Source organism: Myxocyprinus asiaticus, chromosome 44, assembly GCF_019703515.2.
Source record: "Myxocyprinus asiaticus isolate MX2 ecotype Aquarium Trade chromosome 44, UBuf_Myxa_2, whole genome shotgun sequence".
NCBI classification, from domain to species: Eukaryota; Metazoa; Chordata; class Actinopteri; order Cypriniformes; family Catostomidae; genus Myxocyprinus; species Myxocyprinus asiaticus.
In genome coordinates, this window is record NC_059387.1 from 21,676,287 (window position 1) to 21,701,594 (window position 25,308).

The 25,308-nt window shown below is 38.4% G+C and overlaps 2 protein-coding genes across 3 annotated transcripts; one reads left to right on the forward strand and one right to left on the reverse strand.

Moving 5' to 3' along the window:
• Nucleotides 1-479: 479 nt before the first annotated feature.
• Nucleotides 480-11,394, reverse strand: atp6v1ab (ATPase H+ transporting V1 subunit Ab). The gene is made up of 15 exons (XM_051686909.1): nucleotides 11,161-11,394; nucleotides 8,578-8,670; nucleotides 8,275-8,403; nucleotides 5,949-6,163; nucleotides 5,595-5,732; nucleotides 5,354-5,505; nucleotides 5,073-5,235; nucleotides 4,877-4,985; nucleotides 3,578-3,700; nucleotides 3,374-3,488; nucleotides 3,135-3,198; nucleotides 2,780-2,983; nucleotides 1,692-1,786; nucleotides 1,389-1,560; nucleotides 480-1,153 (listed from the first exon to the last, which is right to left on the reverse strand). The coding sequence occupies exons 2-15, from the start codon at nucleotides 8,657-8,659 to the stop codon at nucleotides 1,061-1,063; spliced, it is 1,854 nt and encodes a 617-aa protein (XP_051542869.1). The 5' UTR covers nucleotides 8,660-8,670; nucleotides 11,161-11,394; the 3' UTR covers nucleotides 480-1,060.
• Nucleotides 11,395-13,131: 1,737 nt separating this feature from the next.
• naa50 (N-alpha-acetyltransferase 50, NatE catalytic subunit) lies at nucleotides 13,132-24,841 on the forward strand. 2 transcript variants are annotated; one of them, XM_051686911.1, is made up of 5 exons: nucleotides 13,132-13,474; nucleotides 20,684-20,817; nucleotides 20,962-21,081; nucleotides 21,342-21,408; nucleotides 23,332-24,841. In XM_051686911.1, the coding sequence occupies exons 1-5, from the start codon at nucleotides 13,467-13,469 to the stop codon at nucleotides 23,507-23,509; spliced, it is 507 nt and encodes a 168-aa protein (XP_051542871.1). In that variant the 5' UTR covers nucleotides 13,132-13,466; the 3' UTR covers nucleotides 23,510-24,841. The 2 variants fall into 2 exon arrangements, with proteins under 2 accessions (XP_051542871.1, XP_051542870.1); XM_051686910.1 differs by having other exon boundaries at nucleotides 13,142-13,474; nucleotides 20,681-20,817.
• The last annotated feature ends 467 nt before the right edge of the window (nucleotides 24,842-25,308 follow it).

Here is a 25,308-nt window from a genome sequence, read left to right on the forward strand (position 1 = left end):
AGAATACTGAGAGACAATAGTTAAATTAAAGTTGCTTAATTTTGGTTACTACCGAAAGTGAAAAACAAAAAGCATTCAAATTGAACTAGGAGTCCCCAAACATACACACATAAATACTGGAATTCACAACACTTGTAAATTAATCCTTTTTTTTTTTTTAAACACATTTTCATGAGAGCAATGAAGAGGAAATGTACTGTATCCTCCTAAACAAATACACAGGACAACACTACAATAAACACAGCCATAATGAAAACATCCATATAAACAAACAAATGTTGGCAGCCATTAAAACTGTAAATATACAAGCAGTAATTATAGTGAATCTCTGAAGTCATGTCTTTCAATCTTCTGTACAGATAAAAATAAAAATAGAACAATAATTACATCAAATTATTTAATAACATATATACGTATCTATAGAGAGGATGATCTGTGAAATATAAGCAAGAGATGGGGCAGAGCAGAGGGTTTAAGGGAAAAAAATACAGATCACACACACACACACACACACACACACACACACACACACTGGTGCGGCTATCCTTATGAGGACTCTCCATAGACATAATGATTTTTATACTGTACGAACTATAGATTCCATCCCCTAACCCTACTCCTACACCTAACTTTTCCACACAAAAAAAACAGTATGTTTTTTAAGCTATTTTAATTATGGGGACATTAGAAATGTCCTCATAAACCACATTTATAGTATAATACCCTTGTAATTACCAGTTTGTAACCTAGAAATGTCCTCGTAAACCAACCAAACCTGCCCGCCCACACACACACACACACACACACACACACACACACACACACACACACACACACACACACACACACACACACACACACACATACAAAGATCTTGTATTTGAGAAACACTAGTGCACATCTATAACAAAACAATAAATAAAGCAGTGGAATGTAGTCTACTGAAAGAAGAAAAAGTACATTGTCTCTGTTTGTGTGTGTGTGTGTGTGTGTGTGTTTGTGTGTGTGTTTGAGGGTGGCTGCTGCCCTGCCCTGAGAATGACAGCTGAGACAAGGAAACTTAGTCCTCAAGTGTACGGAAGGCATTCTGCATGTCTTCATGGAGCTGGGCATAGTCAGCTTTGATCTTCTCCTCACCCTCTTTTACAGGGTCCTGAATGCAGGCAGACATTAGGAAAACAACATCTATTACTGTTATAGACTTTTATAAATAATAGAAAAGGCATTACACAATAATCAACCACCGGGCATAAACGTGATCAGATGTGGCTTGTTCATGACAATTTTGAATACATTTTGAATAAAACAAACCAAGATAATGACATTTTGGTGTATATTATGGAAGATTAAAACACAAGCAATTTTACATGCTGGATCTGGTTATATACCTTAAATTTCATGGAGCTGATCTTGTAGAGGATTTCTCCCATGTGTTCACGGATCATGGCCCAGGTGATCTTATTGTCGCTCTGTGCAGTGGTCTCCACTGCATGACGTGCCATGTCATAAAAGGCAATCATGTTGGACAAGATACCCACTGTCTTATAAAATGGACAGAACCTGAAATTGAATGGAGCTTATTGTTGGTAATCTAGGCTGGAGTCAAATTCAACTGTGAAATTGACAGTGTGAGCACAAGCTTCATGTGTATACAGTATGTGCATGTCACTAGGTAACAGTGTGTTCACTACCTGTCATAAGGTGTGTATCCATTTTGCTGGAGGAAATCATCCTTGATCAATTTGGCAACTTCCAGAGTGATCTTATCTGTTTCAGCCAATGAAGCCTTAAAACAAAATTTAAAAAGCATGTTTCCCCACTGAAGAACGTCCATAATATAACTACAGAAACAATTCTATAAACAAACAATGAACAGAAATTAACCAGGGCTTGAGGCAAAATGCCCCAGATATTTAAAATATGGGAAAATCTTTTTACAATTTTAACACATAGCATTTACTATACTCAATATTATTCTATTCTATTGTTCTTTTATATACAGTACTGTGCAAAAGTCTTAGGCACATAAGATGTTTCACAAAAGCATTTGTCTTAAGATGGTTATTTATATCTTCAGCTTTAGTGTGGACATTTTTTATAGGAAATATAAATGTTAGACTCACAAACATTACTATTGCAAATAGAAAAGATTAGAATAGAATAGAAGAACAGGGAGCCCTGCAACAGATGTCATGGCCCCCACAGACCCCCTACTGAACATTGTGTCAGTCTGAGATTACATAAAGAGACAGAAGCAACTGAGACAGCCTAAATAGATAGAAGAACTGTGGCAAATTCTCCAAGAAGCTTGGAACATCCTATCTGACAACAACCAAGAAAAACTGTGTCCAGGTGTACCTAGGAGAATTGGTGCTGTTTTAAAGGCAAAGGTGGTCACACCGAATATTGATTTAGCTTTTTTAAGTTTACTGGACTTTGTATGACATTAAGTGATAAATGAAAACCATTTATGGCATTATTTTTGAAGACATCCACACTATGCAACATTTTTCACAAGTGCCTAAAACTTTTGCACAGTACTGTAGCTACTTTTGTATTTGTTGTTAATGTGACATATATATTTAACAGCCACAATCTTAGAATTCAATTCAATGATTCAGTTGAAGTTTAAAGGCGTAAACTTGTGTTTTTATATCTAGAAAAAAAGAAAATGCCAAATGCTCAAAAACAATTTCAGGGGGCAAATGTTTCCCGTTAATAAAAAGTGAATTTCTAATGTTGGCACAAACAGTAAACATGTTTGCACACACAAGCTCACCTTGCCCACAAGCTGCACAATCTCAGCCAGGTCCTCCTCTTCCTGCAGGATCTCTTTGGCTTTGGTACGCAGCGGCACAAATTCAGGAAAGTGCTTGTCATAGTACTCGTCCAGAGCTCGTGTATACTTACTGTAACTGATGAGCCAGTTCACTGAGGGGAAATGCTTTCTCTGAGCCAGCTTTTTATCCAGACCCCAGAACACCTGATGGAGAATTAAAGGACAAAATGAAATAACAAAAGGGGACAATTAAGAGAATATTTATTTCTGGAAGAGAATGGATACATTTTCTGTTGTTATCGTACTGCATGATGCTGTGTGTGAAGATTACATTGAGAAAGAAATATTCACTTACTTGTACAATACCCAGAGTAGCAGAAGTTACAGGATCTGAGAAATCTCCACCAGGGGGAGACACACTGCCATTAAAACAGAACACAATTTACTGAGTAGTAGTAATAGGGCAGTTATTCATATCTCTTAATGTTCATTCATAAAATGAAATGCAAACATGCAAAGAATGTAAAAGAAGACCGAAGGGGGACAAAAGCGGGGAGTCAAGTTTTCTGTTGGCTGTCTGACAGGTCTACTTACGCGCCCACAATGCTCACACTGCCCTCTCTCTCTGGGTTACCCAGACATTTAACTCTGCCGGCACGCTCATAGAATGAGGCCAGTCGAGCCCCAAGATAGGCAGGATAACCGCTATCTGTGAATGCAAGCAATACAGATTTATTTACTTTATGCTCCAGCACCAGTTACACAGAAATTCTTCAGAGATGGTCACAGCACACGTACCAGCAGGCATCTCAGCCAGACGACCAGAAATCTCCCTCAAAGCCTCAGCCCATCGAGAGGTTGAATCAGCCATCATGCTCACATTGTAACCCATGTCTCTGAAATACTCCGACAGTGTGATTCCTGAAAGTAGATACATACCCATTTATGATGACAACATAATCACCAGATTTAATCCTCATGTTCTGCTGAGATTGACTTCACTGTTGGACCCCAAAGATGTACATATAAATATAACAACAGTAGATATTAACATCAAATTACCATCATATTATCCCTTCAAATTATTTTAATATGTTCCTCTGACTACATAAAACCCCAGTAGGCAGATATTATCATCTGTTTTACCACAAAAATAAAACCCCCAAAAACACATAAATAAAAAAAAAAAACACAATAAAGGGCTCCAGAATCAAAGCATGTGAAAATTCATTACATTTATTTGTTTCAGATCAATACACAAACATAAGGTAACATTTTTCACATAGGACATTGGAAGCATGATATCAAGCTGAAGTTTTGTTATTTGTTATGAAGTCATGTATCAACCAGATGCTTCAATATTAAAGGTATAGTTCACGCAAAAATGAAAATTCTCTCATCATTTACTCACCCTCATGACATCCCAGATGATTTTGACTTTCTTTCTTCTGCAGAACACAAATTAAGATTTTTAGAAGAATATCTCTGCTCTGTTGTTCCATACAATGCAAGTAAATGGTGGCCAGAACTTTGAAGCTCAAAAAACACAAAAAGGTAGCATAAAAGTAACCCATACAACTCCAGTGGTTAAGTTCAATGTCTCCTGAAGCAATATGATAGTTGTGGGTGAGAAACAGATCAATATTCCAGTCCTTTTTTACTATAAATCACCACTTTCACTTCCACCTTCTTTTGCTTTTTTGGTGATTCCAATTCTTCATGCATATCGCCACCTACTGGTTGGGGCTGATCAAAGGTGGAGATCTATATTTAAAAAACACTTAAATATTGATCTGTTTCTCACACACACCTATCATATCGCTTCTGAAGATATGGATTTAACAACTAGTCATCTGGATTACTTTTATGCTGCCTTTATGTGCTTTTTGGACATTCAGAGTTCTGGCCACCATTCACTTGCATTGTATGGACCTACAGAGCAGAGATATTCTTCTAAAAATCTTAATTTGTGTTCTGCAGAACAAAGAAAGTCATACACATCTGTGATGGCATGAGGGTGAGTAAATGATAAGAGAAAAACTGCTGACTGATACATTTCTTATTTTGTTGTTCAACTGTTCAACAATCCCAACATACCTGTGTAAATGGAAGCTTCTCTGGCAGCCACGGGCATGTTGGACGTGTTAGCAACCAAGGCCGTTCTCTTCATGATGCTCTCCACCTTACCATCAACTTCCATGGTCAGCTATAGGGCAAGAGAACTGTCAATCACCCAATCACCAATCACAGTTTATGTGCTGTGTCAATGGCTATTACAGCTGATGCTATTTACCTCAGGGAAATCTCGGAGTACTTCTGACATCTCATTACCACGTTCACCACAGCCCACATAGATGATGACATCACTGTTAGAGTATTTAGACAGGGACTGAGAGATCACAGTTTTACCACAACCAAAAGCACCGGGGATGGCAGTGGTTCCTCCTTGTACACACCTGTTAAAAAAAAAAAATAAATAAAAATCACACCTGAATAATCTGTTGAACTTCAAAGACATTTAGAATTACGCAAACAATAAAACAATACACATGCACAAGCTGAAGTGTGACTCACGGAAAGAGGGCGTCCAGTACTCTCTGACCAGTCAGCAGAGGATGATTAGCAGGAAGTTTCTCAGTGACGGGCCGGACCTGACGCACTGGCCACACCTGCACCATGGTGAACTTCTCCTTCACTCCCTCAAATTCCAACTCCAACACCACATCCTAACAAACACACACATACACATTGACTCCAGTGTCATGGTAGTAACACGTACTGTCCTTCCAAAAATACAACCTGTTACTTGGCTTACCGAGACATCGTAGTTGCCAGGTGGCGCCACGTAAGTAACGGTTCCCCGGCTTCTTGGAGGCAACATTATTTTGTGCTTTATAAGAGAGTTTTCAAACACCATGCCATAGATATCACCTCCAGTAATGTGACTGCCAACCTGTGATGGACAAGTGTTCAAATTCATCAATATTTTAATTACCAGTCTGACACCTGTAATGTTAGTGTACTTTTAAATGGGTCATATCATAATTTCTTTTTATTTAATTTTCCCACTTATACAGTTCATAAGACTTCTATGTAAATGCCCCTTTTGCATGAACTTGTAACACATCAATAATTCATAACCTTAATAAAATAAAAATCATTCACTTACACGCAAGTTCTTTGATGGAGAGAAGTCCCATTTCAGATCACGGTTAAGGGCGCCGATGTTGACTCCTCTGGGAATATAGATACTTTTGGTGAGGTCATTAATGTCTTTGAGGGGACGCTGAATACCATCAAAGATGGAGCCCATGATTCCTGGTCCTAACTCCACAGAGAGGGGCTTCCCTGTGCGCAGAACAGGGTCACCAACGGACACACCAGCTGATGATAGCTCAAGAAAACTACAATACTATATAACAGATTATCCACACTGTTTACATTACAGCTAGATGAAAAATTGTGTATTGCACTGAGTTAAGAATTGACAGACATGGTCAATAATTTAGATTTTATTTAAGAGCATGGATTGTGAGCATAATTAAGCCGGCGTTACACTAGCTGATTTTTCTAGCGATGTTCAGGTGTCAGCTTCCTTAACATAATCGACGGCCAAGCGGAGGGAGACGAAGCACCCATTAGCGTCTGTCAGCGGAAGGTCGTTAGTCATTTGACTGTTGGGACTCCCTGCTGAGTTAATGGCTTCAAAAAATGAAAAAGCACACCCGGCTTACTTGAAAAAATCATTCTGTCACCGGGTCGGCTCTTGTGTTCTTGTCAAGTGACCAATGAGCTTCTTCTTTTACTGAAGAACTGACAAGACGTCAAGCTGATCTGAACGTTTTCATCAAACTCAGCTGCATATCATCACAAACGCAACAGCAATCCACAGTGACTCTGTCTCCAAGCATTTTTCCTGTCTTTTTTTCCTATACTAATATCACATCAGAAAGCGGAGCTACAACAGTCTGTTTTTATTGAACATAACTTCTTTACTCACTGAAAGCTGCATATGGACATACGTGTTCTACGGCAAGCATCAAGGGTATAAATACACAATCACACACTTTCACAAGGTAAAGTTACTCCATGAATCACAACCTAAAGCGTTTTCACACCTGGCTCGTTTGGACCATTTGTATCAGAACCTGGTGTTTTCTACCTTGGTTCGGTTAGAATAGGCATTTATGAAAACAACAATCAGATCCGCACAAAAACAATCGACCCGAGACCACCTGGAATGAGAAGAAATCTGTAGGTCAGCTCGTCACTGTAATTCATCATCAAAACGCAGATATACTGTAGCTTTTTGGCGGCTATATTAGATATAGGTTGATCTTCACGATCAAGAAAAGACACAGGTAAAAACGTGGCTTCACTCTTTCTGTGTGTATATGAGTGTGTGCAAGTGTGCGTGCACAGAGAGAGGAAGCTCCGTGACCGTGAGAACAGGTACTTTTCAATGCAGAAATAATGCAAAAGCAACTAATGATGGATAAAAATCAATCAATCAGATGCACAGGTAAATTTCTAAACCTGCTGGGCATTACTGCCTGCCGCACCTCCACCGTTGCCTTCTGTTGTCCAGCTATGGGGCCATCAACTGGGAGCCACCTATCACAGATGTTTCGCCCCATTAATCCCGGAACATCTCCTGGTGGTGGGGCAGCGTCTCCTTGCCACCCCTACAGCTGGACACCGGATCCTTTCCATTGCCTCTCGCAGAGGGGAAAACTCTCCTCTTTACCATACCAGAGAGACAAATTTCCAGGGCTTAGAAGAGTGTCAAAGGTGGATTTTATTAGAAACTTAGCCTGGCCTGGGATATCTTCCACAGGTCAGCCCATCCTAAAACTCTATTAGATGCACCTTCCCATACTGTCCAATGGCCTTGCAGTAAGCTGGCTTTCTGCTCGAATCATATACCCTTAACCTTACCCTTAAAATAACCACAACAGAAAATTTACAGTTTTGGTCCGTTTTGACATATTACCTTGTGAAAGCAAACTGAACCATGAAGAAAATGCAACATTGTAACTATTTTAGCCCGTCTTGGAACAAATCAAGCAAGCTACAGGTCTGAAAACATCCTAACTTACTCTATAGCAATTGCTTGTGTTCACATAGTACTCCTGTTGTTATTTCAGCGAGCTCCACTTTACAGGGAATCAGAGAGTTTTGGGATGAGTTGGTATGCTTGTCACCCCTCTACCATTTTGTATCGGCAAGTGTCATACCTCCGAATGAAGACAATGAGATCTCAGCAAAACAGTCTGCATGTGTGACACGCAAAATCAAGTTGTTTGGAGTCTGCAAGTGTGGCGCCAGTTTTACATGCTTTTATTAATAAAAATACTTAATAAAGACAACCTGTGTTTTAGAGAGTTTTTTTAATGAGGGACAAAACTCTATTAAAATGTATAAGGGACTTTTAAATGAGCGCACATGTGCTTGGATGGTCTGCTTCATAAATGTTTGAAGTGTTTAAAGGATACAGGTCTCTTCATACACCTGAATGGTGGCCATGTCCCCCTCCAGTCTGATGATCTCTCCCACAAGCTCACTGTGGCCCACTCGCACCAGCTCGTACATGGCAGCTCCTGCCATACTGGAGGCCGTCACCACTACAAGACGTAATTAGTAAGTCAGTAAACATACAGTAAATGAATCTTCACAACGATTTGTGGACTGCCAGAAATGTCTTAAAATCTGGGTTTCTGTGGTTACACAATAACCCAACATGAGAAAAACCCATTATGCCAAATTAAAAATGGCATGACATCTTGGTTCCTACTTACCAGGTCCAGACACGCCATGCACATATCCAAACTGTCCCTCTTGGTCCTCATCTCGGATCTTGGGCAGCTTGGAGAAGTCCATTTTGAATGTGTCTGACACAAATTAGGTCAAAATGGAAAAAAAGTGTTTGGATAAATGATGAAAACAGCCAATAAATGTGGAATTTTCTTACCCTAAAATCATCAGTCTCATAACAGAAGTTACAACATTACATGTCTGGACTTATCAAATATCTAATGGGCAGGCCCAGATGGAATCTGGGCGCATATAAATCTGCAGAATTGCAACATCCATTCCCAAAATTACTACACATCCTCCACCCCTTGCATATTTGTTTATTAAATATTTTGACTAATTTGATGATGCTCTCAGCTAACAATAAGAGTACAGTATTCTCAGCTCCATTTAACACATTTTACAATTCTGAAAATATTAAAGAGCACCTATTATAGTTTTTAATTGTGCCTAATTTTGTTTTCAAGGTTTCATACAATAGATTTACATGCATTCAAGGTCAAAAAACACTTTAATTTGCTCATAATTTAAATTGCAGCATTACCTTTTTTCCCAGTGTCAAAAACGACTCGTTCAATGATCCGTTCTAAAGGATTCATTCTAAACTCCTCCTTTCAGAGAGCCTACTCTGCTCTGATTGGTCAGATGTCCCAGTCTTTTGTGATTGCTCTACCGCTTAGTGTAGTGTTTGAGGGTTAGTCAAAGCTGTTTGTGAGCAGCCAATGAAGACCAGAAGCGGGTTTTTTGTTACCAAATTATGTAGGTTAGTGCAGGAAGTAAGTCTGGAATTACTAACGACTCGTTTCAGGTGTTCAGAATTGGTTCTTTCTTTTGGGAGTCAATAACTCCTTTTGTTGTGCACTTTGATTTTTGAAACTTTGCAGACTTTTTTACATTCACAAACAGCTATATAACACACTACATGAAAGGTAACATTTGAAAAACCATAATAGGTGCATTTTGGGCTGGGCCTGCTAATGGGTCTTATCCAAGTACCACATTAGCAGAGGATTCACTCATTTATTAATATCCAGGTACATAATAAAACATGTTGAATATGTCTTTATCCTTGGTCAGTATAGTTTCAGAATAGTTTGTAGTAGTTATGCTATTCATGATTCTTTCTATAACAAAACCGGCTCTGTGGCCAATCTCTAGTGTGTTAAAAACCCCATTTATTCAACATCCATAGGCATAGTTATGGGACAACCATAGAACATTGCCACATGACCACGGCACATGACACTGACTGTAAAACACGAACCGTGGAAGTACGTGAGGAATACAGACAGTTGAGCAAATCTGGAAAACTCATGTTCACATCTTATTAATAATGTGTGTTGTAGTGGCACTTTATGACAAGCTGTGAATCTCCAAACAAACCCTTGTTTAGTTTAAGTCCAGTCAACTGAACACCCCCATAATAAGAATCCAGTACATGACACTGACAACTTCAAACTAACTTATGTGATCCATAATGGCACAATAACTCACAAAAGGACACAATTTATATCCTTTAATATAAACCAGTCTTACTTCCATGTTTTTGTGAGTTTACATCACATGATGCTCATATGACATCTGAGATTACAAGGGACGACTGGGGTCCATTTGGTATTAAAAAATGTTTGCTATAGGATTAACAGCACTTATAATTATGTAAATAATGAATGTGATAGGAAACAGAATTACTAAATAGACATTCCAGCCCCATTTGCATAAAAAATTAAGAACTGTTCTTGCATTCAGCGAAATTCTTCATGGATATGTGGTCTGCAAAAGCCCACCACAGAGAGGGGCGCAGTTCTAACACGCAGTTGTTAATTGGAAAACGGCTGCGTCTCAAACATGTGAGATTTCTACTATTTTTAGGGATCAAAAATAAGAGAAAAAACGTTAATGTATGTTAATGCTCTGAGCTGTTAAATGTAGCGGTTGTATTTTGCACTAGACACCGAGAAGCAAGACGCTGCATGATCACGTGATCATGATGGTTGACAGAATTTGACCTTTGCTGCTGATCTAGTATGATATATGTATCCCACTGATTAAAGCCCTACAGTATCTCAGTTTTAAGAAAACCGTGATGAGGTCGACCACATATACCGTTGAGTTACTTATATTATTGAAACAATTTGTGTGGTTTAATCATCTGTCTTCTTTTCAAGTAATTCCCATAATTTAATGCTTATGCCATGGTCTTAATTGAGGCATCTTTTTAATATTTTAATTAAATTAAAGCATCCAAGTGGCTTATTCCTAGAACTGCAGGGAGAAATAAAAACATGTAACGAGACAAGATGATAAAGGTCCATGCAGACGCAGATGAAAATGATTTGGCCACATGGAGGACACAGTGTGCATTACAGTAAAAAAATTATTATTTTTTTTTCACATTATATTATTTTTAATAATAGATCAATCAACTGGAAAGGGTGATCTGGGAATAATCTGAATTATTTCTCTCTAATCATTTTCTGCTTGACGAACCTAACAGTTACACAGACAATAGAACGGCGCATGCATGAAACCTCGGTATGATTATTATCTTAAAAAGGTGTAAATACCTCAGAAAATAAGACGGTCCTGTGTCCGGATCCTTTTGGTGAGATGAGATGTGAGCAAAGAGTAAAGTCAGCTGACTTCATTCGGTGCTCGGACTCCCTCTGCAGACTGAACAGGGTGCGCAGAAAACTCTATATCGCCCCCTACAGTTTACTAGAGGTCATTGTTGTTTTTATGAGTTTTGTTTGCTTCATACATTCTATTGTGCTTTGTTGTTTTGAACTGTGTTGTAGATTCATTTTATATTGCATTGCACTGAATATTGGGTTGTGTTTAATACTTGGTCTCATAATTTAAGGGAAATAATTTTATTTAGTTTCTTTTTAGTAATTTTTACTTATTTTTGGAAACGAATACAAGGACAAGATTTTGGATTTGGAATTTTACATTATCAGACAACAACAATAATAATTACATTTTCATAATCCTATGCAAACGTATTTTTGTACAGAGCATTTTATGAGGCATATTAGATAGCACACATATTGCAAAAGCACTTTTTCTCAACCATGACACCCAAGAGACTCGATTTCTATAATACTAAAACATGCTTTTCTTTTTGAGAAACTTTTTTTTTCATCCAGTAATAATTTAGATTTTTCTTATTTTATTCTTTGCATGCTTCTTGAATTAAAGGTGCACTCTAATTTTTTTCCCCATAAAAAAAGTTTTACTCCTAAATAAATGAACTGTAATTTTGAAACATATGTATAAAATCATGATCACTCACATCAGATGAGGACTCTAGTCATATCAGTAACCTTATAAAAGCTGTTTTATTATACATGGGGGAGGGGCACCCTCATGGGGACTGCCATTTTAGAATCACATGACCAGCTGAATACTTCTCACTTAATCTCAGTAACCGTCTTGTTATTGGACACTTTTACTCTTGGATTAAATCAATAATGGCTGATTGTGAATAGTGAATTTCTACAATGGCATCTGTAACTGAAAACTATTGATTTTAAATGATGCTGCATCCACACCACTAGGTGTCACTGTTAGTCCAAGATGACATGAGCAAAAAGTCACTGAGTGCACCTTTAAGGGGCCTTTTTTTCATTGCAGAACACTTTACCAAATAATAATAATAATACTAATAATAATAATAGGGGGCCTGGGTAGCTCAGCGAGTATTGACACTGACTACCACCCCTGGAGTTGCGAGTTTGAATCCAGGGTGTGTTGAAAGACTCCAGCCAGGTCTCCTAAGCAACCAAACTGGCCCAGTTGCTAGGGAGGGTAGAGTCACATGGGGTAACCTCCTCTTGGTCTGGATTAGTGGTTCTCGCTCTCAATGGGGCGTGTGGTAAACTGTGCGTGGATCGCGGAGAGTAGCATGAGCCTCCACGTGCTGTGACTCTCCACAGTGTCATGCACAACGAGCCACGCGGACTGACGGTCTCAGAAGCGGAGGCAACTGAGACTTGTCCTCCACCACCCGGGTTGAGGTGAGAAACCGCGCCACCACGAGGACCTGCTCAGTAGTGGGAATTGGGCATGCCAAATTGGGAGAAAAGGGGATAAAATAAATAAATAAATAAATAAATAATAATAATAATAATAATAATAATAATAATAAAGTTAGCAATAAAATCCACAGATAACATTTTTGGACTCAAAATAAATAAACACATCTCTGCATTTATATCAAGAGCGTGACCAGATGTAAACTGAAAATAATCTGATAATTCTTTCCAAAATCTCTGAGAGTAACAGCAGGGGAAAATGTACTATTGTTTCAGGTTGCTCTATACAAAACCAAATATTTTAATCAATATCATAAAATCTTGATAAAGATTGGTTGTAAAAGTATAGAAGGGACTTTTTCAAGGCACAATGTGAAAAACGTAATTTCCCTTTTGTCTGTTTCCTGTTACTTGTTGTCAGCGGTGAAGGTTGACAGCAGCCTCACAGAACCAGTGTTGCCAAATCCTCAGGCTTCATAACACGACCGTTAATTGCAGTGCGATCGTAATAGCAATTCGAAAAGTTTAATACGTAATCATATTTACCTAAATTACATTAACTATCCTCGTAAATACACGATGTTTAAAAACTTATGTTTTTATGTTATATTAAGGTTCTCGTCCTGACTGAAACTGTTTGGGGTGATTTAATCTAAAAGACCTGGCAACCTTCGGCCATAGCACAGACTCAGAGGCAAATGCGGACTGCTTAGCTAGTGTGCTAGCAACATACATGTGGAGGGGATCCTATCCCAAACTCTGCCCAAATTCCCCTTAGACTGCCAAATATCGCCAACTTGCCCTGTCTCCCTCACAACAAACGTGTTTTCTTCAACATGAAAGGGTGAGTAAACGCACCGAGAAGGGTCTTTTCATCACAAGTAAAGTTTTCCTCCTCTCTATTCTCTCTTTTTTCCAGCAGGGGGGCGGTGGAGTTGATCTAATGCTAGCTGCTAGCTCTCTGCGCGCTTAATGTGGAGGAGATACATTTGCGCCGCAGTTTTCACACCCGGCCTTTAGTTCTCGCTTTGCCTGTTCTCGTCCGTGTCCCGAAAACCGTTTTAAAAACGTACAGATGACTTAACGGCAGATGAAACCCCATTCAAGTATAAAGGGCACGAGTTAGGTGCGTGCCAAACTGGATCGTGTGTCGAATCTAAATCCGAAAATGTTGAGTCAGTCTTCAAGTTGCTATCTTGGTTAGCCAGTCACGCTTATATTCCCCAGCTCACACGGATCCTGAGGCTGTTAGTTTGGGGCATTAAAGCGTGTTGCTGTCCTGTAGCTTTGTCATATGTGTGCATATTTTCATGTAGAAATTGATGGGTGTGACACACGTGATGGAATGAGCTCAGTTGCCTAGCATGTCCTCTTTGAAAATGACACTACGAATGAACAGGTTTCGTGGCTGTTACTGATCATTTAAAAATTTGGCGGATGAAATGAATACGGCAAACCATGTGGCGTTTGATGACCATCTGAATGGGTGTTCACAGAAGTGATGAGAATTCATCCACGTGACAAAGTTTAAGAAATCTTAGTTGCCTGTATAAGATTCTTATATGTGACAAATGCCTTCCACTAAAAGTTTAATTCATTTTAAAAGTTTTAAATCCACATTCTTCTTTAACAGTCGAACATAATGACATGCAGTCTTGTTAGTATTTGAACGGACTGTCTATTTCTGTAGATCTGCTGCACATAAAGGTGCACTCATAGGTGAATTACGGCCCGGGCCAGTGCCCAGGGGCCTTTGAATACCAGAGGCCCAGGAGGGCCCTGGGCTGCAAGGTCTTACAGCCCATCTACTTTGAAAACAAATATTTAATTTAAGCTTAAATATGTGGGCCCCACAGCTTATACAAGGCCCCCTAAAAAGGCCCCTGTGACTAAGAGGGCCCTCAGTCCTCTTATAGAACCCTTTTGCTTTCCTGTCTCTAATTACATTTTTTGAGCCACACTTTAACCCTATAATGCTGCTTGAATCATATTTGATACATGACTTTCTAGAGCCTCTACATCATCAACATGATTAAAACTTAGCTGAAAAAACTGTTGTATGCTGTGTACTAGATGTTTACTGCCTCCTGGTGAAAGTTCTTCCATGCTCTTCTGGAAGTAGAAGACCTAGTAATATATTTTCACATTTTGATGCACTTGTCTTTTTGATGTGAAATCTTTGCTGATTTTGATAAAGGAAAAAAGTACAATACCTTATATTTTTACTGATATTTCAAAATGAGTATTTATTGAATTGAAGCAACATGTGCTCACTTAAAATGTAATAATTTTATAGACAAATCGTGTTGAAAATGTGTGTATCAAATATGATATAACAGGCTTTTTAGGTATATCTCTCAATCATCTTTCCATTCATGTCCACCGCAATAAAAAAGCTTTTAAAATACTGACATATAAGTTTTAAAGATATATTTGAAGTGTGATTTATTTTACATATGCAGCTTGCTGTCATATAGATCTCATGGTTTTTATACATATCTCATGGTTTGTTATTATAATGTGATCTTACTATGAAAAAAGGTTTTACAAGGTAACTTTTTTTTTGTTAACATCAATATAGTGTTTGGTTTATAAAACCATTGATTAAAAAAAAATCATATTGCATTTGAGGTGCTGAATTGTAATGTTATACATTTCTATAGAGCAAGGAAAGGAAATTGTCATGGCCAAACTCCAAAACATTTGGCATCGCTGAAAAGCCCAGGGTGTCCTCTTAAGATACATAAACTATATACTATTCATTGCTATAATTGCATGTTTGCCCTACATTACAAAAAATAACTTGGCTCTGGTAGTTGGGAAAAACAAGATTTTTATATTTTATTTTGTGTGGTACAAAAGTGCTGATTTAACTAGGTCTGTAAAGTTTGTCGAGACAAAATATTATGTTGGTTTGACAAAACCTTGTCTTAAAGTTTTAAATAGGCCAGAACTACCTGAACTACCAGAAATAAGCCAGAACTACCTGAACTCTTTGCTGAGTTTCACCATACCCATGCTTAGATGCTGTAAGAGCCTAATTTTTATTTTTCTTAAATATTCAAAGTGTTTGGTGAAGTTCAGCGGTTTCTTTACCACATCTGTACTGTGTGTTTGAATTAATCTGACTGTAAATAACAGAACAGGTATTAAAAGATACTTAAGCGGAAATGGATTGCGTGGATCTCAGCTTTAAAAGATAATTCAGTCTGAAAGATAATTGGCCTGGGGGGGCCCTAAATGAAAATTGGCCTCAGGGCCCTTGCTAGTCATAATCCGCCCCTGGGTGCACTCAGTTATTTTTGTCCTTATTAAAAGAGTTTTACTTCTAAAGAAATGAAGTAATTTTGAAACATGTATAAAACTATGACAACTCTCATGAGATGAATACTCCGGCCATATCAGTAGCCTAATAAAAGCTGTTTTATTTAAATGGAGAGGGTCCACTCATGGAGGCTGCCATGTTAGGATCACATGACCAGTCGAATATTGCTTGCTTAATCTCAGTAACTGCCCTTTTATTGGACACTTTCACTCACAGATTAAATTAAAATGAATGTATTTCTACAAAGGCATCTGTAATTAAAAACTGTCGCTTTTGAATGATGCTGCAATCACGCCCCTTGTTGTCCATTTAAGTGCAAAATGACATAAAAAAAAATTAACTTTAAAGTTTACCTTTAAAGGGATAGTATGGGTTTAATACAAGTAAAGTTCAATTGACAGCATTTGTTGCATAAGGTTGATAACCACAAAAAAAACATTTTGATTCGTTCCTCCTTTTCTTTAAAATAAGCAATGTCACAGTGAGGCACTTAGCCTACAATGGAGGTGAATGGTGCCAATTTCTGGAGGGTTTAAGTAGGAGTGCACCGCTACCACTTTTTCTCTACCAATCCGATTCCGATACCTGCAATCTCTGTATCTGCCGATACCCCTCCTGATCCAAAACCAGTGTAATTTTTTTCCTAAACAGTGTAGAACTGGACCAGGTCTGGACCTCGGTTTGGTTCCATCCGGACCACGAGACATCTTGACATTTGCTGCCCCATCTCACCGTTTCTATACTTCAAGTGATCAGCGCGACAAAACAACAGAGCTGTGTACAGCGCAAGCACTGGGGTGCAGATAGCGCTGATCTTTCAGTAGACCATAGTGGAGAAATACAGTGAGCAGCAATATAGATTGATACTGGCATCTTTCATAAAACACACTGCAGAAAACAAGAATGAAGCGAAGTTAATTCAACTTCACGTGTCTGAAATGAATCCGACTGTTCAGCTAAACCAGGTTTGTGACAGGACAGTGTGCTTCCAGAGCGCCTTTAAAATATAAGTTTTTCCCGTCTAAAATTACCTTTTATTAATCAGCATGTTTCGAGCCTTTCACAAACAGATTATTTTTGTGAAAATTAAACAAAAATCATCTCTCAAATAAATGGCAAGTAAAAACAACCAAAAATGTGATTTTACTAGTAGCATATTGGAGTTCTCATGAGAACGTTTCCATTATTTGATAGTCTGACCATTTATAGGCCTACTTAACTTAAGCTAACAGTATTTCTAAGCTTCATTATTGTGCTATACATTGTTTGTTGTTGGTAGATTTTCATTTTAAGGAAAATATAAAAATGGTCCATTCAGACTTTTACATTTTCAAAATTTTCTCTCAGGGGATACCCCTGAACCCCCAAACAATATATTTCCTTAATAGTCACTAGGCCTCCTATGCCCCTTGAGTATCTAAAAATATTCAAACACAAATACTGGACTGTTGTCATTCAGCTTCAGAATGAACAGTTGATTTTATCTTTTAATATTTGTAATGAAGTGCTCTTGGTTGATGAACTATATGAAATATTTTGGTAGAACATCCCCCAAACCCCACTACTTTGGCTTTGTCTCTGGAGCCCCACTGTCCCAATCCTTGCCCAGTTTAAAGAGACTGTTTTGACTTTGATGATTTTTTTCCCCCTTCTTTTACAAAGTGCTATACTGCCAACTTGGAAATTTACAATTAGGCCTACTATTTCAAAAAATGGGCATTCCTTTTGTCATTTCATAACTATAGTGACTACTAACACCATGTAAGTTATTGTCCGGGCCTTTGATAGGAAGGAAATCTAGAGACCGGACCTCTTGGAACTTCAGTTGAATACCCCTTGTGTAGAATATCTTTACCTCACTGTGTGGAACTGATTGGGGGCACTCTTTTATATGAAAAGAAACACAAACCTCTAACAATACATTATTTCAATATAAATGTTTATCCTTTCAAGAAAAACTTATTAAAATGGTTAACTATGATTCTGGATAATGCAGCAGCAATATTAACAGCTATTAAGTCTTCAGTAGAATAGAGGCCAGTTTTCTTTGCACATTTTTTTTTTCCTATCTGGACTTAAAAGGATTCAGTAATAAAACAATACAAATAATTATATTATTGTTATTTATTAACTTTTAGAAATGTATTATACAAAAGTATTATATATTCAGTCTTTAAAACACTTGGGCTTTTATTTTGATGGTCAGAACACTCCAGGAAGTCCTTTGAGTGTGTGTGTACAGGTTTTACTACATTTGGCCCCCACAAGGATAGTAAAACCTGAGATCAACTACGTTGTGAGGACCAGCCAGCGGTCCTCACAAGGGAAATGGCATGTTAAATGATGTTTTTTTGAAAATGTAAAAATGCAAAAAGGTTTCTATGAGGGTTAGGTTTAAGGGTAGGGTTAGGGGATAGAATCTATAGTTTGTACAGTATAAAAATCATGTCTATGGAGGGTCCTCATAAGGATAGCTATACCAACATAAGTGTGTGTTTGTGTGTGTATAGGCTAGTTCACAGTATTTTAATATGCTTATTCAAAATCTGGTGAAAGGCTCCTCCACTGCCGTTCTTGATGCATGTTACTGGTGAGCCAAACTATTGAGCATCTACATCTGAGATGTTCAAGAGCAGTGCTCACATAATGCATGCCGCTCTCTGAAAACAGCAATGCGTGCTATGAGTGTGTCAACAGAACAGCACACAGTCACTGAAACGCAATGCGCATGTAGACTATATATTTACACAAAGTTAGCGTTTGTCTTCAAGGAACTTTGAAAAAAAAAATAACACACTAACACACAGTATCGGATTTGGATCGGGCTTGTCGGACTGATACTCAATTGGGGGTGGGTAAAAATATTGTTTTTCCAATTAATCACGATCTTCATTTGAACGATATCGATTCTTAAATCCCAAGATCGAGCTTTCACTTAATGCACAAACCTCTACTACAGTGATAGGAAATCACTCGCATTTGCAACAAAATTTTGCGCTGTGCGACTGAAGTGAATGTATTTGGCAACTGGCTGGTGAATGTTTACATTTCACTCACCAGTAATTATGTAGTTTAGTCGTAATGTGTTCAGCAGCAAGATGCTTTAACAGTATGTTGAGAGTAAAAGTTGTTCCGTGTAATGTGTGTCCAAAACGAGATCCACGCAAACCATTTGTCATTGAATACTGTCTCTTTTAATACCTTTCTGTTCTTTACAGTCAGTTGTTGATCAAAAACAATTACAAAAAACATTTAAATCTAATTATGCATTGCACAGATGAGGTGAAGCCATCCGAGTCCTCTAGTTAACATACGCTCATTTAAAAGCGTTGTTTACAGAAATGCAGTTTTTTGTAAAAGAGACTGTACCAGTTTCACAGTGTTCAACAAATCACTGTAAATACTTGTAAATAATACACATTATGCAATTTAACAATAAATATGTAACAAAAAGAACATATGAAATATAATATCTTATTTGTTGATTGAATGCATTTATTTGTTCATTTTTAAAAAGCCAAAATGTGACCAAAATGATGAAAAAGTAATCAAATATAATTAGTCAAATTAATAATTTCCTAACGTACCTAGTTAAAAGGTCCCCTGTATAATTAACAGCATTACCTGGGAGATAATTTATTTTATTTGTAAGCAAAAGGGACATTATAACTGAAATAAACCCATATGAATCGATATTGAATCGAATTGAGAGCTTGTGAATTGGAATCGAATTTAAACTGGAAATCTGTATCAATACCCAGCCCTATACCCGATCCAATTAAAAACGTAAGTATCGGAGCAGATACCGATCCAGGTATCGGATTGGTGCATCCCTAGTTTAAAGGCAGAAATGTTACGCTTATAATTTTATAAAAATGGTTATATGAATTCTTCTGATAAAAATTATATTGTTTGAGCTATAAAATTGTTAAAATCGTCATTTGTACAGTTGTTTTAGGGTTTATGGTGTTACGTTGTCATGGCAACAAAGTTGTAAAATTGAATAACTAAGGTTAGTAAGTGATTCAGCACACTAAAATGTAAAAACACCCATATTGTTTACACCTTGTGGCTAAACTTTTGAAATTGAGAATGTTAATGAGTTTGTTGTAATCAACATTTTGCCACACATACTGTTGATTGAGCTTAACTTGTATTGAACCTGGAATATTCCTTTAGTATCATATTCCTTTCAGTATAATAGCTTTTAGTATCAGTTATTTTAAACAAGGCACTTTTATTCAATGATTAGGAAGGAATGACAGGGTTCATCTGATTGTGTTAGGAATGGTAAGTGTGTGACAGGTAAAGATATCCTGAATAAACTAGCATCTGTTTTTCTCCTGTCAACTCATCCTGCCATTGGTTGACCATGTGGCAGTGGTGAACACATGACCAGCAGCTGTTGTGTTGGTGCTGGACTTCAGTATGCTGCTCTCCTATAAATACCTCATTCGTTCTGCAGCCCGAGTCAAGTGGAGGCAACAATGCTGATGGTATCAATGGGTACCACTGCTGGTTAACTGATCATAATTTGTTTAATGAAATGGGGTGGTGATTTTATGGTAGTTAAAGGACTTGTGTGAGTGCACTGTTTGGATATCACCCATATAAAGAAGAATCTTAAAAGGTGTGACACTTTTCATAGACTGTATTTGGTCCTGACATATAAATGGAGTTTGTTGATCCTTGCACGGCCAGTTGACCATTCTGCTTTTGTTCTAGTAGCCGGATCGAGTTGGGGGATGTTACTCCCCACAACATTAAACAATTGAAGCGTCTCAACCAAGTGATCTTCCCTGTCAGCTACAATGACAAGTTCTACAAAGATGTTCTGGAGGTAGGAGAGCTCGCCAAGCTAGGTAAGATACTAAACTTCTTTCGCTAGCCTAATGAAACTTCGATAATGGTCAAAAGGTTCACTTGTGTAGTCAGTTTTTAAAGAACCTGTTCGGTTTTTATAAATTGAAGAGATTCCTGCTAACCAATGGTGAAACCTTTTACAGCATACTTCAACGACATTGCAGTTGGTGCCGTGTGTTGTAGAGTGGATCACTCTCAGAACCAGAAGCGACTCTACATCATGACACTGGGTTGCCTAGCACCTTACCGCAGACTCGGCATAGGTACGATTTTTAGAATGTCTTCATGCATTTAGGTGCTTGTATGTGCTGATCTTATTCAAATTGAAGAAATGTAATTATCTCTGGTCAGATTCTCTTGGGATTGCATAATTGAAAAATTAGATTGGTTTGAGGGATGCCTGACATTTTAGCAAAGATTGTATAATGTGTTTCCAATGAAGCTACTAGAGCATTGATGTTTAGTTTTTATTATTGGCACTTTTTCCAGTTACTGATCATTATTTTGTCATGTTTGCTTGAAGGAACGAAAATGCTGAACCATGTGTTGAACATTTGTGAGAAGGATGGCACTTTTGACAACATTTACCTGTAAGTATGAAGACCGTGAAGTGTCTTGTGTTTTGTTTGGAAGGGTTTTGATCAAATGTAGATACATACAGGTGCATCTCAATAAATTAGAATGTCGTGGAAAAGTTCATTTATTTCAGTAATTCAACTCAAATTGTGAAACCCATGTATTAAATAAATTCAATGCACACAGACTGAAGTAGTTTAAGTCTTTGGTTCTTTTAATTGTGATGATTTTGGCTCACATTTAACAAAAACCCACCAATTCACTATCTCAAAAAATTAGAATACATCATAAGACCAATAAAAAAAACATTTTTAGTGAATTGTTGGCCTTCTGGAATGTACTCAATACTTGGTAGGGGCTCCTTTTGCTTTAATTACTGCCTCAATTCGGCATGGCATGGAGGTGATCAGTTTGTGGCACTGCTGAGGTGGTATGGAAGCCCAGGTTTCTTTGACAGTGGCCTTCAGCTCATCTGCATTTTTTGGTCTCTTGTTTCTCATTTTCCTCTTGACAATACCCCATAGATTCTCTATGGGGTTCAGGTCTGGTGAGTTTGCTGGCCAGTCAAGCACACCAACACCATGGTCATTTAACCAACTTTTGGTGCTTTTGGCAGTGTGGGCAGGTGCCAAATCCTGCTGGAAAATGAAATCAGCATCTTTAAAAAGCTGGTCAGCAGAAGGAAGCATGAAGTGCTCCAAAATTTCTTGGTAAACGGGTGCAGTGACTTTGGTTTTCAAAAAACACAATGGACCAACACCAGCAGATGACATTGCACCCCAAATCATCACAGACTGTGGAAACTTAACACTGGACTTCAAGCAACTTGGGCTATGAGCTTCTCCACCCTTCCTCCAGACTCTAGGACCTTGGTTTCCAAATGAAATACAAAACTTGCTCTCATCTGAAAAGAGGACTTTGGAACACTGGGCAACAGTCCAGTTCTTCTTCTCCTTAGCCCAGGTAAGACACCTCTGACATTGTCTGTGGTTCAGGAGTGGCTTAACAAGAGGAATACGACAACTGTAGCCAAATTCCTTGACATGTCTGTGTGTGGTGGCTCTTGATGCCTTGACCCCAGCCTCAGTCCATTCCTTGTGAAGTTCACCCAAATTCTTGAATCGATTTTGCTTGACAATCCTCATAAGGCTGCGGTTCTCTCGGTTGGTTGTGCATCTTTTTCTTCCACACTTTTTCCTTCCACTCAACTTTCTGTTAACATGCTTGGATACAGCACTCTGTGAACAGCCAGCTTCTTTGGCAATGAATGTTTGTGGCTTACCCTCCTTATGAAGGGTGTCAATGATTGTCTTCTGGACAACTGTCAGATCAGCAGTCTTCCCCATGATTGTGTAGCCTAGTGAACCAAACTGAGAGACCATTTTGAAGGCTCAGGTGTTTTGAGTTGATTAGCTGATTGGCATGTCACCATATTCTAATTTTTTGAGATAGTGAATTGGTGGGTTTTTGTTAAATGTGAGCCAAAATCATCACAATTAAAAGAACCAAAGACTTAAACTACTTCAGTCTGTGTGCATTGAATTTATTTAATACACGAGTTTCACAATTTGAGTTGAATTACTGAAATAAATGAACTTTTCCACGACATTCTAATTTATTGAGATGCACCTGTATACATAAACGTTGCCCTGCCAATCTGGTCCCTGCATATTACATAAGTCAGGGGTGTCAAACTCAGTTCCTGGAGGGCTGCAGCCCTGCAGAATTTAGTTCCAGCCCTGCTCCAAAATGCCTCCTTGTGATCTTCAAGCACTCCTGAAGACCTTGATTAGCTGCTGCAGGTGTGTTTAATTAGGGTTGGAGCTTAACTCTGGACTGTGGCCCTCCAGGAACCGAGTTTGACACCCCTGACATAAGTGATGTAAGGAATCTTCTACATGCTGAAATAACATGCTCTTCTGTTTTTCTTTCCACAGTCACGTGCAGATCAGCAATGAGTCTGCAATCGACTTCTATCAGAAATTTGGCTTTGAGATCATTGAGACAAAAAAGAACTATTACAAGAGGATAGAGCCAGCAGATGCCCACGTTCTTCAGAAAAGCCTGTGCAGCCCATGTGCACCCCCTGCAGGAGAGATACAAAAAGCCGACTAGAGGTTGAGGCGTGACACAGATTGGTCTATTCCCCCAAATGGAACTGTAACCGATGCCCCAGGGTTGACACACTCACCACATTCTTCAGAGGACATATTAGACAGAAAAAGTCAATGAAATATTTTCTGCATTTATTGTGCAAAAACTTTAGTCCCCCCAAATTTGTGTTCTCATTTTTTCCATTTCTTCATTAAGAGAGTTGAAATTAGATGGAGGTTTTCAAGCAGAATCCATAAGTGCTCCAGAAAGCTGCTGACTACTTTTTGATCTGACATGGTGACGGTTATGGTTGCAAAGCATACTGTTTGCATTTGTTGTAGATTTGAAAAAGGTAAGGGGACATAGCTTTGCTTGGACAAAACAATAGAACTAAAGTCTTTCTAAATATGACCGTTCTTGACCTGAGATTCCCCAACTGGCAACCTTGGAGTGTTTGTTTGAATCGTCTTAGGGACACATGGAGTCCTCAGAACTCGAGCACCCCGCCACCTGAGCCCTCGGACACATGGCAAGGGAACTACTGGTGGCAGAAACTTCCTGTTTCACCATACAGGCAATATGCAATGTTGGAGTGTTGCATGTGATGCAGTGTCTCCTTTTGATGTCAGCCGCCTCTGTCTGTCTTGAGGCTAACCCAGTGAGGAAAAGGAGCGTAGAGCCCCCTCAACTAAGAGAGTGGTAAAACTGTTTTGGTATGGGGGAGGTCAAGGGGGGATAAACTCCACTCGTTTGTGAATGTTTTTGATTTTCTGCCCAATATTTAATATCCCCATCTTGTTTTTCTTTTAATCTATGGATTGAGTCTGGGCCTTTTCTGGGGTTTGTAATAATGCTGCTGGTGAGATGTAAAGGCTTCAGATAGCAAACATGTATGGCTTTTATTGGCCTTTTAGGGTTGTGTTGATTATGGTGGATCGAGTTCTTAAATAATTTTTAGTCCACCAGGACTCAAGTTAGAGTTTAGCAGTTTTTGATGTGAGTGTTTATAAATTTGAATCCTAGCTTCTCACTAAAGGTAACACTTTGGCAGCAAAAATACATATGTCCTCCCACAATGTAACAGTTACATTTCAGTGATGTTCACTGACTACCACCTTTTTCCCATGCACAGTATGGGAGCATTGCAGGTTACTTCTACAAGTTTATTTTATAGGACTTAACAGAATCGGATCCCAGAAAAATCCCAGACTCGGTGCATGTCAGGGGAGACATGCCATCTTCAATGTAGTAAAAGCATGTTTTTCCCCCTCCTTTCTTTGAAAATTTTTATCTTTTCTGGAGCTCTATATTGTATGACTTTTAAACCTCTAAATAAAATTACTATTTGCATTATTTCTAATGTTATTTCATTTTGGGGCAGGGGCATACCATTAATGTTTTTCTATGTGCAAGCCATAGTATTTCAGTACTCCATCTCAATGCTGACACTATTAGTTTGATGCTCTAATAGTAAGATGATGATGATGATTATAACCAGGTTACAAAGTTCTAAATGTTGCGAAAGCCAATAACAACAAACATGCTTTAGGGGGCGTTCACACCAAACATGTCCTTGCGCAAAAAAAAAAAAAGAAAAAAAGCTAGACGCAGCATCACTAATACAGGTGACTCGAGAAGCCTTTTCACTTGATACTGCGTTCTAAAAACGTGGCACAACGGTAAAATACACCCGTCTAGCGCATATTGTTTATATAGGACAACAATTGGAAAAACAGTGCAGACAGAGGCACAACGTGTTCGGCGTGAACGGCCCTTTACATCTCCTGCCTTATGATTACCTCACCAACAATGACGGCCCT

What these genes read in the sequence shown, in the direction of transcription:
- atp6v1ab (XM_051686909.1), bottom strand. Translation starts at nt 8,659, where the DNA reads ATGGACTTCTCCAAGCTGCCCAAGATCCGAGATGAGGACCAAGAGGGA. An exon ending in TACTCCGAGATTTCCCTGAG is followed by an intron (nt 4,986 to 5,072) that starts GTAAATAGCATC and finishes CTTGCCCTATAG; the next exon opens with CTGACCATGGAAGTTGATGG. An exon ending in TCAGCTCCATGAAATTTAAG is followed by an intron (nt 1,154 to 1,388) that starts GTATATAACCAG and finishes GCCTGCATTCAG; the next exon opens with GACCCTGTAAAAGAGGGTGA.
- naa50 (XM_051686910.1), top strand. An exon ending in AGGAGAGCTCGCCAAGCTAG is followed by an intron (nt 20,818 to 20,961) that starts GTAAGATACTAA and finishes AACCTTTTACAG; the next exon opens with CATACTTCAACGACATTGCA. An exon ending in ACTTTTGACAACATTTACCT is followed by an intron (nt 21,409 to 23,331) that starts GTAAGTATGAAG and finishes TTCTTTCCACAG; the next exon opens with TCACGTGCAGATCAGCAATG.